Source organism: Nothobranchius furzeri, chromosome 13, assembly GCF_043380555.1.
Source record: "Nothobranchius furzeri strain GRZ-AD chromosome 13, NfurGRZ-RIMD1, whole genome shotgun sequence".
Taxonomy (NCBI): domain Eukaryota; kingdom Metazoa; phylum Chordata; class Actinopteri; order Cyprinodontiformes; family Nothobranchiidae; genus Nothobranchius; species Nothobranchius furzeri.
Window position 1 is genome coordinate 33495399 of NC_091753.1, and position 13523 is coordinate 33508921.

Here is a 13523-nt window from a genome sequence, read left to right on the forward strand (position 1 = left end):
GAAACAGCTGAGTGAGGTGTACAAAACCCTCGAAACAGACATTGCAACATAAATTAAGCAAATCATCCTCTGAGAGGAAAAGGCCGGGACCGTTCGCCCACCTGTACAGCCAACACTGCGCCACAAACACAACACATCGACATTTAAAACGGGAGTGAGTTCAAATGTGCCCCTGGTCTCCATGTAGAAGCATGTTTGCTTTAGAAGTTCTTGACGGCGTGTAATTAATTGGCAAATGGGCGCTTTCAGTTCTCTCCAAAGGCCACAAGAAATAGGATTTTTTTTTGTTTTTTATTACAAAACTATATCTTCCCTCCTTGTATTTCTTTTAGCAGAAGAAATCTAATATTGCTAGAAAACTCTGCCATCTTTTGCATGTTTTTTCCTTTTTACACATTTTAAATGGAAGAAACTGGGTTTCCCAGAATTCTTTTATGAAAGCACTTCATAGTTCATTCAAACATGTAGCAGTCCAATAAAACAAGGCTGTCAGCTATCCCAGCGAGATGTTAGCGCTCGCTCAGCTAGCTCGCCTGCTATGCTACGTAAGTGTACACTTTGCGGTCCTCTGGTGTTCTTGCCAAATATTCTCTCTCAATGAGTCCTTCAATGCGCTTCTTGATAACTACAGGACTAGGAAGGAATCGTGCTCGCAACTGCTGTGTGACCTGTGGAGACACAAACAAAGGGTTTTAAGCCACTCCTGTAGCTTGTTTGGTGCTTTTGCTGATTGAAACCTGAGCTGTAGCTCTGACTGACCTCTGCTACTAGAACGTTGTGCTGCATCTTCTTTCTAGATTTCATGATGCGAACAATAGCAGCTTCAATCTCGTGCTTCCTGTCGTCGTCCACCTTCTGTCGCGTCTCCTTCCTCTCTGGATCCGACTCGCCCTGCTTAGCAGCCACTAGAAATGGAACAAAAACAACAAAAAACGTAATTAACAAGAATTCAAACCTTGATAAACAACCTCAAACACTAAAATCTTATCATGACTGTATTACCCATGGGGGTCTACACAAATACTCTCAGTGAGTCTAGTTGAAATGAGTTCAATCTGAGCCCGAAGCTAAACACAGAAAACCAAACAACCAGAGTCTCACTTGTTAAAACAGAAAACAGTTATCAGGCAAATGGCACAAAAGTGTGAAATCCTGATAATGAAAGAAAATTCTTTTGATCCTTGTAAAGAAAAGCAGCTTGTTAATTAAGACCGTAACGTGTCACTCTGAGCCTTTTGTTTAACCTACAACTGTCAAATATTTATGCCAGCATTACATTTTTATTCCTTAAACTTTGAGTCTCTTAAGATTTCGTGCAGTAATTAAAATATGCAACATAAATTGGTAAAACAAACGTGTTTTACTTTTGAGTGAGACAACAACAGATTGAGAGAAGATTCTTGTCACCTGTCTGGATTTTGACACGATGAAGTTTGGAGGTGAACTGGTCATTGACTGTAAATACGTGGCCGTTCTCTATCTCCTTAGACTTGGGCTCCTTAGTGAGAACTCTCTGAGTGGGCTTCCCACAGGCCAGAGACTGGAGCGCCCGCACCAGCTCCCTCTCTGGGATGTCCGTCTCCTGCTGGATCTCCTGCACAGTGAAGACAGTAATCTTGGTGTCATAAAGCAAATGAAAACAACTTATTATACAGAATTCCTCTTTTCAGCTGAAACTGCATCAAGAACTGTTTCGCTTTGCAAGGCACATTTTTATGATCCTCTAAAACTGATTGTGTTTGAGGTGGTTTCTACCAAAGAAAATATTAGGGTGCACCAAAGATTTTCAGCCACAAATGACCCAAAAGTACATTTTTGGCCAAAACACCTAAATCACAGAAACGACACAGCCGAAGTAGACCGTCGGGTGAACCTCGTTTTTGTTTCATCTCACCCATCTGGCTTTGTTTCATAAAATCGTACATTTGCACTGATTCAAAAATGTTCTTTTACTTTCCCACCTCTGTCACTATTAGCGTTGTTTTTCCATCCTTTCTACACCTAGCATGTCCTGAACATGGTGAAATAAGCTTTGGATCATGTGTGTGAAGTAGGGCTGAACGATTTTAGGAAAAAACTGAATTCCAATTTTTCTAGTAGAAAGTGCGATTTTGGTTCAATTCACGATTTTCTGCAAACAAAGGTCCAACATTAGCCTGCCAAGCCATCCTGTAGATTAAGTGAAAAGATTATCTAGATTCTAATCTAGTACAAGTCATTCACATTAATATTTACTATTTAAACATACAATAAAAACAGTTAAAGCTATGAATATTTTCTCCCATTATTATCTTTTTTTTATGTGTTTGTGAAGCAACTTGTGCTTGTGATTTTTATCTAGAGAGGAGCTTTATAAAAACATGTTCTACTTCAAAAATGCATGGAGGAAATCTGTGGGTAGAAATAGCTTTTAAATGTATTAACCCTTACCTCACATTAGAGCATTTTTTTGTGCTGACACGTGTATTTTTGTGAATAACTTTGGCTATGTTAATGCAATTTATCTAATTTTTATGGAGGATGTGTATTTTGGAAGGAATTACAAAAAAAAGTTTGAAAAAATATTCAACCTACTTTATTAAAACGTGGAGATCATTTTGTACAGTTAAGCACATTGAAGCATTTTTTTGTGCCATTGACTTTCATGTAAATCATATATTTTTAATTAGCATAAATATTGGCATAATTTTAAAAAATTATGATTGTGCCCGTGTTTACAGTCTCATCACAAATGTAAGAAGCAGTTTTTACTGTTTTTCACTACATGGCATACTTTCTCCATATATAGCAGGGCAATGGCTGACCCAGCATTTAAACTGAATGATTTAGCTGTATTTCTTTACCTCTGACTGCCCATTATAATACATATTTTGCAAAAAAATGGTTTGTGTGTTATTTAGAGATGCCATACAATAGTTTGCATGTGTGTGTTCTGAATTTTTGGTAATTGTGCTTTTTCAGTGTTCTTTCAAAAAATAAGCCTGACTGAATGTACAAAATTAGCTTATTCTGCAAAATAGCATTTTGACATGTGTTCCTTTGTGTGTGATTGTGCAGGCATGCGTGTATGTAGGTATCAAAGCACTTTACAGATCTTCAAAGGACAGATCTGTGATCATTATCTGGAGTGGTTGAGCAGGTGTGGGCCATGGGAGTGTAGGGGGGGGGGGCACAGGTTCTCACACTCTGTTGACTTCATGAATATTCATCAAAGGCATGCTATATATCAAAAATCAAAGGATTTTCTGCTAAATTTCAGATACTCATTCACAATTTTACTTTTGCAAAATGTTATTTCAATAAGTACAAAGCATTTGCATGGATGAAAGCTAAGATGAAGGCTGAAAAACTTCAAAGGCATACATTTGTTTTTCAAAACAAATTCCTGCAGAATCGAATTTTGTTTACATTCAGTAGGGGCAGCTTACACAGGTGCACCAATTGACTAAAAGTACATATACGAGACTCAGATCAGGATTCATTTCTTTGAACCGCAACCATGAGAAGAAGATTCAATGTGAATGAAGCCCTGGAGGTGTTTCAGCAGCTTGAGGAAGAGGGAGAGTCAGCCTCATCCTCATCCACGGATGGCAGCTCTTGTTCGGATGAAGAGGCTGAAGATCAGGCCTTTACCCCAGGGCCTGATTCAGGGGAAGAAATGGAAGAAGGTTCAGATGAGGAGGTGGTTGCTGCAGAGGAGAGATGGGACCATCCTTTGTGGCAATCAAAGAGCGGGATCGCCTGGTCCCCGACACCCGACACCAGGATCCCCTTTCGGGCTCCAGACGTCCGCCATTGTGGGATCACCCGCCTCGCTGTCAGCTACATCCAAACTATTGAGGACAGCTTCGATTTTTTTAACTACAACAATCCTAGATGTAATAATAAAATACACCAATATAGAGGGAAGAAGAAAATATGACGATTGGACAGACGTTGACCGCGTGGAACTCCGGGCATTGTTTGGGTTGCTCATCCTCGCTAGTGTGCACCGTTCCCGTGGGGAATCATCTGCCAGCCTCTGGGGGGAGGAAACGGGGAGGCCGATATTCAGAGCCACGATGAGTTTGGGAAGGTTCCACATGCTGACTGCAACATTGCGCTTTGATGACCGCTTGACCAGGGCAGCCCGCCGGTTGGTGCAGCAGGACAAGCTCGCTCCCCTGCGGGAAGTGTGGGACCTCTGGGCGGCCCGGCTCCCTCTCGCCTACAACCCCGGTGAAGATGTCTGCGTTGATGAACAGCTCGTCGGATTCAGAGGTCGCTGCAACTTCAAGCAGTACATGCCCTCAAAACCGGCAAAATATGGCATCAAGCTGTGGGTGGTGTGCGATGTGGCCACTTCTTATGCCTGGGGGATTATTCCCTATCTGGGCAAGACGACTCGAGACGCCCCGGCAGAAAGGGGGCAAGGGAAGCGGGTGGTGCTGGAACTCACGGAGGGTCTGAGCGGCCGCACTGTCACCACGGACAATTTTTTCACCTCGCTGGTTCTTGGAGAGGAGCTGCTAAAAAAAAAAAATCTGTCTTGTGGGAACAGTTAGGCGCAACAAGCCAGAGTTGCCCCCACAGCTGCTCCAGATGAAAAGCAGAGCGGTTCTGTCCTCCCTGTTCGGCTTCACCTCCACCGCCACCGCGGTGAGCTACATTCCAAAGCGCCGGCGGAACGTTCTGCTCCTCAGCACCAAACACCATCAGGTTCAGATCCAGGAGGGACCGCAGCAGAAGCCGACCGTAATCATCGATTACAACCGCTGCAAAGGGGCAGTTGACAACTTGGACAAGGTAATTTATTTATTTTATTTTGTTTTATTATAATTCACCAACCTAATTGCATATGTAATTTATTTATTCATTTATTTTTATTCCAGCTCGTTGCAACATACAGCTGCCGCCGCAAGACCAGACGTTGGCCCATGTCGCTCTTCTGCAACATGTTAGATGTGAGCGCCTACAATGCCCTGGTCCTGTGGCTGTCTGTGGAACCGGCCTGGAACCAACAGAAGAGGAGCATCCGTCGAAGGCTGTTCTTGCAGGAGCTTGGGACCTCCATGGTGAGACCAGCCCAGGCGAGGCGCACTCGCTTGCCGCGGTCCAGCAGCGCTGCAGCTCTGTTGGAGGTGCAGCAGCAAGTGGAGCCAGGTCCAGCCCAGGAGCAGACAAAGAAAAGATGCCACCTTTGCAGAGGGAAGAGGAGCGTGCATGCACGCTTTTGCCATGCATGTGGACAGGCTGTGTGCAAGGAGCACTCAACAGTTGTGTGCTCAGCCTGCAGCTGTTAGCTCACTCCCCTCTGTGTTTCTCTCTCTTTCTCTCTCTCTCTCTCTCTCTCACACACACACACACACACACACACACACACACACACACACACACACACACACACACACACACACTTTTTCTTTGTTCGTGTGCTTTAGTAAAGTGTTCAACTGGTCATCTTTGTAAGTGCATTTTTTTGTGCTCTAATGACTTTAACGTGAGTATTTTAGAAAATATGACATTACACAAAAACTACAAAGTGAGCAAAAAATATTTTTATGCCTATTTGTGACACTCCAAGGCTGTGACAACTTACCCACAAAAAAGGTCATCTGGACATAACACACAAAAAATGATTTGATTTTTTTCATTTTTTGTACAGTTTTCAAACTTCGGGTTTTGCTAATAAACCTAGCAATGAAGGGGTTAAATCTGAGAAACACACACATATTTTATTATATTTTGTTAGGGCTGAAGCCAAGGATGAAATTCATGTAAAAAAATTGGGACTTATGAAATATTATATAATATTTCTATGGGAAGCTTTCTAAGTGCATTTTTTTGTGCTCTAATGACTTTAACGTGAGTATTTTAGAAAATATGACATTACACAAAAACTACAAAGTGAACAAAAAATAATTTTATGCCTATTTGTGACACTCCAAAGCTGTGACAACTTACCCACAAAAAAGGTAATCTGGACATAACACACAAAAAATGATTTGATTTTTTCATTTTTTGTACAGTTTTCAAACTTTGGGTTTTGCTAATAAACCTGGCAATGAAGGGGTTAAATCTGAGAAACACACACATATTTTATTATATTTTGTTAGGGCTGAAGCCAAGGATGAAATTCATGTAAAAAAATTGGGACTTATGAAATATTATATAATATTTCTATGGGAAGCTTTCTAAGTGCATTTTTTTGTGCTCTAATGACTTTAACGTGAGTATTTTAGAAAATATGACATTACACAAAAACTACAAAGTGAACAAAAAATAATTTTATGCCTATTTGTGACACTCCAAAGCTGTGACAACTTACCCACAAAAAAGGTAATCTGGACATAACACACAAAAAATGATTTGATTTTTTCATTTTTTGTACAGTTTTCAAACTTCGGGTTTTGCTAATAAACCTAGCAATGAAGGGGTTAAATCTGAGAAACACACACATATTTTATTATATTTTGTTAGGGCTGAAGCCAAGGATGAAATTCATGTAAAAAAATTGGGACTTATGAAATATTATATAATATTTCTATGGGAAGCTTTCTAAGTGCATTTTTTTGTGCTCTAATGACTTTAACGTGAGTATTTTAGAAAATGTGACATTACACAAAAACTACAAAGTGAGCAAAAAATATTTTTTTGCCTATTTGTGACACTCCAAAGCTGTGACAACTTACCCACAAAAAAGGTAATCTGGACATAACACACAAAAAATGATTTGATTTTTTCATTTTTTGTACAGTTTTCAAACTTCGGGTTTTGCTAATAAACCTGGCAATGAAGGGGTTAAATCTGAGAAACACACACATATTTTATTATATTTTGTTAGGGCTGAAGCCAAGGATGAAATTCATGTAAAAAAATTGGGACTTATGAAATATTATATAATATTTCTATGGGAAGCTTTCTAAGTGCATTTTTTTGTGCTCTAATGACTTTAACGTTAGAAAATTTAAACGTTGGGTAAGGGTTAAATAACAAAAAATGCACAGATATCCCTGCAGGCTGGCTGCACGTTTTCCGAAGCCGTCTGATAGTTTTTCCTAACTAAAACATCAGTTCTGTGAGAGAGATGCACGCATTCTGACACCTTAGCTTGTTTGAACTAACGTGTGCAATCAGAAACATTCAAAACATTTTTAAAAGAGAAGTTGAGCTTTCAATTCAACTAAAGTTCGCGACTCGGCACCTGCAATGATGAAGCATAAACCAGGCTTTAGAAATCAGCCTGAACCTGCTGATGTGGGAGGAGTCTCTCTCTCTCTGTCCTGGGCTCACCTATGGTGCCATTATTATGGGCTCTAGCAGCGCTGTGTGTGAGAACATAAAACAGGGGACATAACCTGAACATGCAGCTCTGCCAGCTGTGGAGTTGGGCTTGGCTCTGGACGGTACACCCCACCCCCTCCTCCGCACAGGATTTTGTTGCCGCCATAACACAGGGGGAAAACCCCGGATGTAAAAAAAAAAAAAAGTTACACAACTGATCCTGTATCAGTCAAAACTGCTAAAATTGTAGCTTTGACGGTCACATGATCGTGCTGTTTGAAATCGCAATTTCGGTCCAAAAGTGATAGATCGCTCAGCCCTAGTGTAAAGCTCGTTTTTAATTCTCATGAAGCGCACACACTGTTGCACACAGCTGCAGCGTCACTTTCTTTCTCACTGGACGAGTGAATATCTTTACCAGAGGAGGAATATTACTCTTCAGAAGAGTCCGCCATTAGAACATCAAACAGACCTGTCAGCATTTTAAGTTTTTCCTCCAATATTCATCCTCTGGGAGCTCCGCTTGTCTCCTCTCATCCTCTCCTTAGTCGGGAGCCTCCCAACGGGAGGCAGTTTTCAAACTCTATAAACTTTAAAAGTGTCAATAGAAACACCCAAAAGTGTTGCTCAGATTGAAGTTACAGATTTCCACTACCCACTGGTGTAAAGTAATAACTTCATGAGGAATCATATTTGCAGCTGTGGCTCATTAAACCCAGCTATGATGCTTGTCGCAATATTGCGACTTGGGCGCTTAAAGGGTTAATTTTACAGTCTTCCTCTGCATGACTTTCAGTTATAAGCCTGTACATTATAATTTATTTATAATTCATTATTATTTAATGTACACTGGTGGGGTCAAGTGAAACATTAAGAGTATATTGTGCTTTGTTACGTCAGTGCTAAATAAATATTTTCATAATTTAGTTGTAACGCCTTGATTTTAGGGGCACATCATAGCCATAAATGCTATGGTTCTAATTATTGACATAATAGTTATTTTTTTTCTTTCGGTTTTTGGCCATAGTTTTCTCATTTTTGGTTTTGGCCAAGAATATTTATTTCGGTGAAACCGTAGAAAATATTTAACTATTTCTGAACATTATCCATTCCATTCTCGCGCTGCTCTGGGTGGCTGCATGTTGGAGTAGCTCTGTTAACTACATTTAAGTTTTGCCTTTTTTGGACATTTTTTCTTCTAGCGTCTTAAAAAAACTATTTTGTTTGGACCATTTACTTTTCTGTTTCTGGTGCTGTGAAGCTAGAGGATTTTTACTGCTATTTTTTCACTTTTTGAGCATTTGTTATGATGCATAGCCATGGCAACAAGCTGGTTTCCAATCAGGAGCAGCTGATTAACATTGGAGAGGCTGAAATAATACCTCAATTGAAACCACAAATCCCAAATGAGCTAAAACGAAAGAAGTGTGGACGCAGAGCGGGAGTAAAATGGAGACAGAGAAAGAGGAAATTCAAACCATCTCTTCCATCGATCATAATGGGCAATGTGAGATCACTGGCCAACAAGATGGATGAACTCCAAGCCCTTTCAAAGACTCAGCCAGTTTCGGCAGTGCAGTGTTATGTGTTTCACTGAGACGTGGCTGCAGGACCATATCCCCGATTCCAGCGTCTCTCTGCCAGGATTCCTGACTGTACGAGCAGAAAGAGATCTGAAGAGGAGTGGGAAAAGAAAAGGAGGTGGAGTGGCAGTGCTTGTCAACAATAGATGGTGCCATCCATGTCATATTTCAGTGAAATGTCGTCTCTGCAGCCCAGATGTTGAACTCTTGGCAGTAAGTTGTCGCCCATATTATTTGCCAAGAGAGCTCAACAGTGTTGTCTCTACAACGTTTATATTCCACCTTCAGCCATTGCTGAAAATGCATGTGATGCCATCAGTTCCGTTGTCACGAAGCTACAAACCCAGCACCCCAATGCATTTGTGGCTATATCTGGTGATTTTAATCATGCCTCGCTCTCTGCTTCACTTCCAACATTTCAACAGTTTGACAGCTGCTCCATCAGAGAAAACAAGACATTGGATTTATGTTATGCAAATGTAAAGAATGCAAACATGTCCAAAACAAGACCTTCTCTGGGACAATCAGATCACAATCTTGTTTTTCTCTGCTCAGAATACGAACCACTTGTTCAGAGGCAACCTGTGACAAGAAGAACTGTGAGAAAATGGTCACAGGACATTGAAGAAGCCCTGCAGAGTTGTTTTGAGACCACAGATTGGACGATTCTCTGCCAAGGATATGAAGAGGACATCAATGCCATGACTGGATGTATCACTGACTATATAAACTTCTGTGTGGATAACATCATACCCACCAGAACAGTGAGACGCTTCGCTAATAACAAACCCTGGATCACCAGTGAACTGAAGAATCTGCTAAATGAGAAAAAAGAGCCTTCAAGGAGGGAGACAGGGAATTATTGAGGAGTATACAGAAGCAACTGAAGATCAAGATAAGAGACAGCAAGGAGGCATACAGGAAGAAGCTGGAGAACAAACTACAGAGGAACAATTTCAGAGATGTCTGGTCAGGGATGAAGAAGATCACAGGCTTCAAGCAGAGGAAGGATTGCACAGATGGCAGCCTGGACACAGCCAATGAACTGAACAAGTTCTTCAATAGGTTCAGTTCAGGAACAAATCCAGCATCCTCCTTGCCTGTCCCCATCCAATCAGACATCCCATCCTCCTCTGATCCAACATTTTCCTGTAACACGCCAGCTCTTTTGTCCTCTAACGCAGTCATGGACTCTTCTGGTTCTATAAATCTGTCTTCAACCAAGTCAGGAGATGCTGCTGCCCCCTTTACCTCCCCCTCCCACCTATCTGTCTCTAGAAGTCAGGTGAAGAGGCAGCTGGTGAGACTGAACAGGAACAAGGCTGCAGGTCCAGATGGTGTCAGCCCCAGGGTACTGAAGGCCTGTGCAGAGCAGCTCTGTGGGATTCTGCAGCACCTCTTGAACCTCAGCCTGGCCCAGGAGAAGGTTCCAGTCCTGTGGAAGACGTCCTGCCTTGTTCCAGTTCCAAAGAAAACTCGCCCATCAGTCAATGACGACCACAGACCGGTTGCCCTGACATCCCACATCATAAAGACTCCTGTTGGTCCACCTGAATAAGCAAACTAGAACATATCAGGACCTGCTGCAGTTTGCTTATCGCCATGGAGTTGGAGTTGAAGATGCCATCATCCAGCTGCTTCAACCAATCCACTGTCATCTGGACAAAGCAGGCAGCACTGTCAGGGTCATGTTCTTTGATTTCCCCAGTGCATTTAACACAATTCAGCCTGATGTACTTTGCCAGAAACTCCAGATGACACAGGTGGGGGCCTCAACTATCGCCTGGATTAAAGACTACCTGACAAACAGACCACAGTTTGTGAGGCTGAAGAACTGCACATCAAACCAGGCGATCAGTAACAGTGGAGCACCACAGGGGACTGTACTCTCACCATTCCTTTAAACCCTGTACACCTCAGACTTCCAGTACAAATCAGAGACCTGTCATCTACAGAAATACTCAGATGACTCTGCAGTCGTCGGGTGTATCAGAGATGGACAGGAAGCTGAGTACAGAGAGCTGGTGGAGCGCTTTGTGGCATGGTGTGAAAACAATCATCTGACCTTGAACGTGAACAAAACAAAGGAGATGATTTTAGACTTCAGAAGAAACAGGGTGGAGTCAAACACTGTTTCCATCATGGGAGAAGAAGTGGAGGTGGTTGAGGAATACAAATACGTTGGAGTTCACCTGGACAACAGACTGGACTGGATAAAGAACAGCGAAGCTGTTTACAAGAAGGGACACAGCAGACTGCACTTCTTGAGGAGGCTTAGGTCCTTCAATGTCTGTAGCAAGATGCTGCAGATCTTCTACAAGTCTGTTGTTGAGAGCGTAATCTCTTCAGCCATCGTCTGTTGGGGTAGTAGCATCAGAAGCAGGGACTTGAAAAGGCTCAACAGCCTAATAAAAAAGGCTGGTTGTGTTCTGGGGACGACTGTGGAACCACTGGAGGAGATAATGCAAAGAAGGATTCTCTAGAAAATCAAGAAAATGATGGACAACCCTGAGCATTCTCTTCACAAGACTGTCCGACAACGGAAGAGTGTCTTCAGTCAGAGGCTTCTTCAGTTTCGCTGCAACACTGACCGCTACTGGAGATCCTTCCTGCCAACAGCCATTGTAATATACAATAACTCTTTGATGACTTGATTATTATTATTATTCTGAGCTACTGCAGCAATCAATTTCCCTCTGGGATTAATAAAGTATTTTTTAATTGAATTGAATCATGTCACTGATTAGTCTTCTAGCTTCCAAATGAGATGTGTTTCAGTTTACAAATACTTTTACTCCATTCAAAACTAAATCTGTGTGAGCCAGCAGTGAGTTAAAGTTCTGCACCTCAAAAGTGGACTTCTCCCGGTTGTTGAACAGCATGAGGATGGTCATTTGGAAAGTTGACACCTGCAGGATGTGCTTCCTGGTATTAGAGCCTGTTACCTGGGCCCCTCCCACTACGACCTCTGACCCATCCTCCTGTTGACATAAGTTCGTTATGCAGCAGATCCAGTTCCACAAAGACCTCTCCAAACAGCTTACATGGTTGCGAAATCAACATATTCTGACGTTGAAAGTAAAGTTTATTAATTCTGTAAATAACGCCTACAGCAACACATTTAGCCATCCTAACCCTATAAAATATAACAAATAAATAGGTGAAACAAGTGGCACCTACCTTTCTGATGGGACCGTAAAAGGTGGCATTTAAATCAGCGGAACCCATATGGTGCTGGAGGGTGAGTTGTCTCCCACTGTGCTTACCAAGGTAAAACCTGCAATCAGACAGGAAACAGGTCAGCTGTTAACCTCCAAGTGTTACTGATGTAGCAGAGCTAATGTTAACTGGATGCGAGACCCCAACTAACCCCAACCCTAACCCATAACTCAAGAGTGACACAGAGGAACTTAACTCTGATTCCAGATGTGAAATAGAACTAAAGCATTTATTGGAAAGCATATAAAAGTTATGTCATGATCATCAAAGTCTAGAATCAGGAGTTTAGGATGAGCATTGTGAAGTCTTGCAGGATTGAAAACCAAATTCCAAATTCCAAATTAATGTTAAAAATGAATCATTGAGATCTAACTATTTTCCCTCGTGACATTAAATCGTGTGTTTGCCATGATTGTTTCGACAGGTCAGCTGTATCAGCTCTGTGAGCCACTTTAGAGTTTAGGAAAGACGAGTGACGGCTCCTGATTTGGTGACTGTCACCTTTTCTGTGACAATGTAAGCAGACAAAGCAGCTAACCATTAGCTGCAGAAAACTGATGGGTGAATGAATTAGAGGATGGCAGTGTTTTATTCTCAGAATTCACTTTTAATTATTCTTTTTTCATCCAGTTGCAACAAAGAAGGTGGGTAGATGATCAACTGACTACTTAAAGCTAACAGATTTACCACGACAGTCCTGTAAATGCTGAGAGACGAACCTTCTAAAGACTTCAAACGCGTGGCGTGGTGAGGGGGGGATATTGCACTTAGGTGTTGCAGATTGTGTTGGCCAGTATCCTGTGGTTAGGACTCTCACTGTGAGATCGACCCCCCCGAGGGAAACCTAAAGTTTGGATAAAATAAACATGGAGGAAAACACAGGACGGAGAGATCAGTTCTATGGAACTGAGAACAGCGATGCTGTCAATCAGTCTTCTCACCCCAGTGGTCTGAAGGTGCTGTCTGAACTCGTCCATGGTGGTGTTGGAGATGCTCATGTCTCGAAACATGCCCTCCAGTTTGGAGGTGAACTGACAGCCACACTCCGTCTGAATGACACAGACCAGAAAAAACGGTTGAGACAATTCAGCTCAAATGTCTGCTTTTCTGATCAAAACAGCAAATAAACAGAAAACTCATCCAGATATAAAAAACACAAAGACATTCAACAACAACGAACATTAAATCAACCATTTCCTTTTGGGTAAATATGGACTTCACTCATTATCTTTGACCTCCTGCTCACCTTTAGCTTTGAGATCATGTTCTTTTCAGAGTCGTCAGAGACGCTCTTGTTGGTGAGCAACCTTCGAGCCAGGTGCTGCTTGTAGTACCTCTCAAACACGTCCTTCTCCTGCATGAAGCGGAAAAGCACCATGGCTTTGTCCAGTATGGACTCCACCTCCTGCTCCGTTAGCTGAGGAAAACACACCCACACACAACACAGGCTCAAACATT

The 13523-nt window shown here is 42.0% G+C and overlaps 1 protein-coding gene across 1 annotated transcript in view; it reads right to left on the bottom strand.

Moving 5' to 3' along the window:
- Positions 1-274: 274 nt before the first annotated feature.
- The window catches only part of cul3b (cullin 3b), a 40323-nt gene continuing 27074 nt past the window's right edge, over positions 275-13523 (bottom strand). The window contains exons 9-16 of the mRNA XM_015951738.3: positions 13312-13482; positions 13007-13114; positions 12785-12909; positions 12027-12123; positions 11693-11827; positions 1408-1594; positions 760-905; positions 275-668 (exon numbers count right to left, since the gene is read on the bottom strand). Of these exons, the coding sequence (XP_015807224.1) occupies positions 537-668; positions 760-905; positions 1408-1594; positions 11693-11827; positions 12027-12123; positions 12785-12909; positions 13007-13114; positions 13312-13482 (1101 nt within the window). The 3' untranslated portion in view covers positions 275-536. The remainder of the gene's footprint in view (positions 669-759; positions 906-1407; positions 1595-11692; positions 11828-12026; positions 12124-12784; positions 12910-13006; positions 13115-13311; positions 13483-13523) is intronic.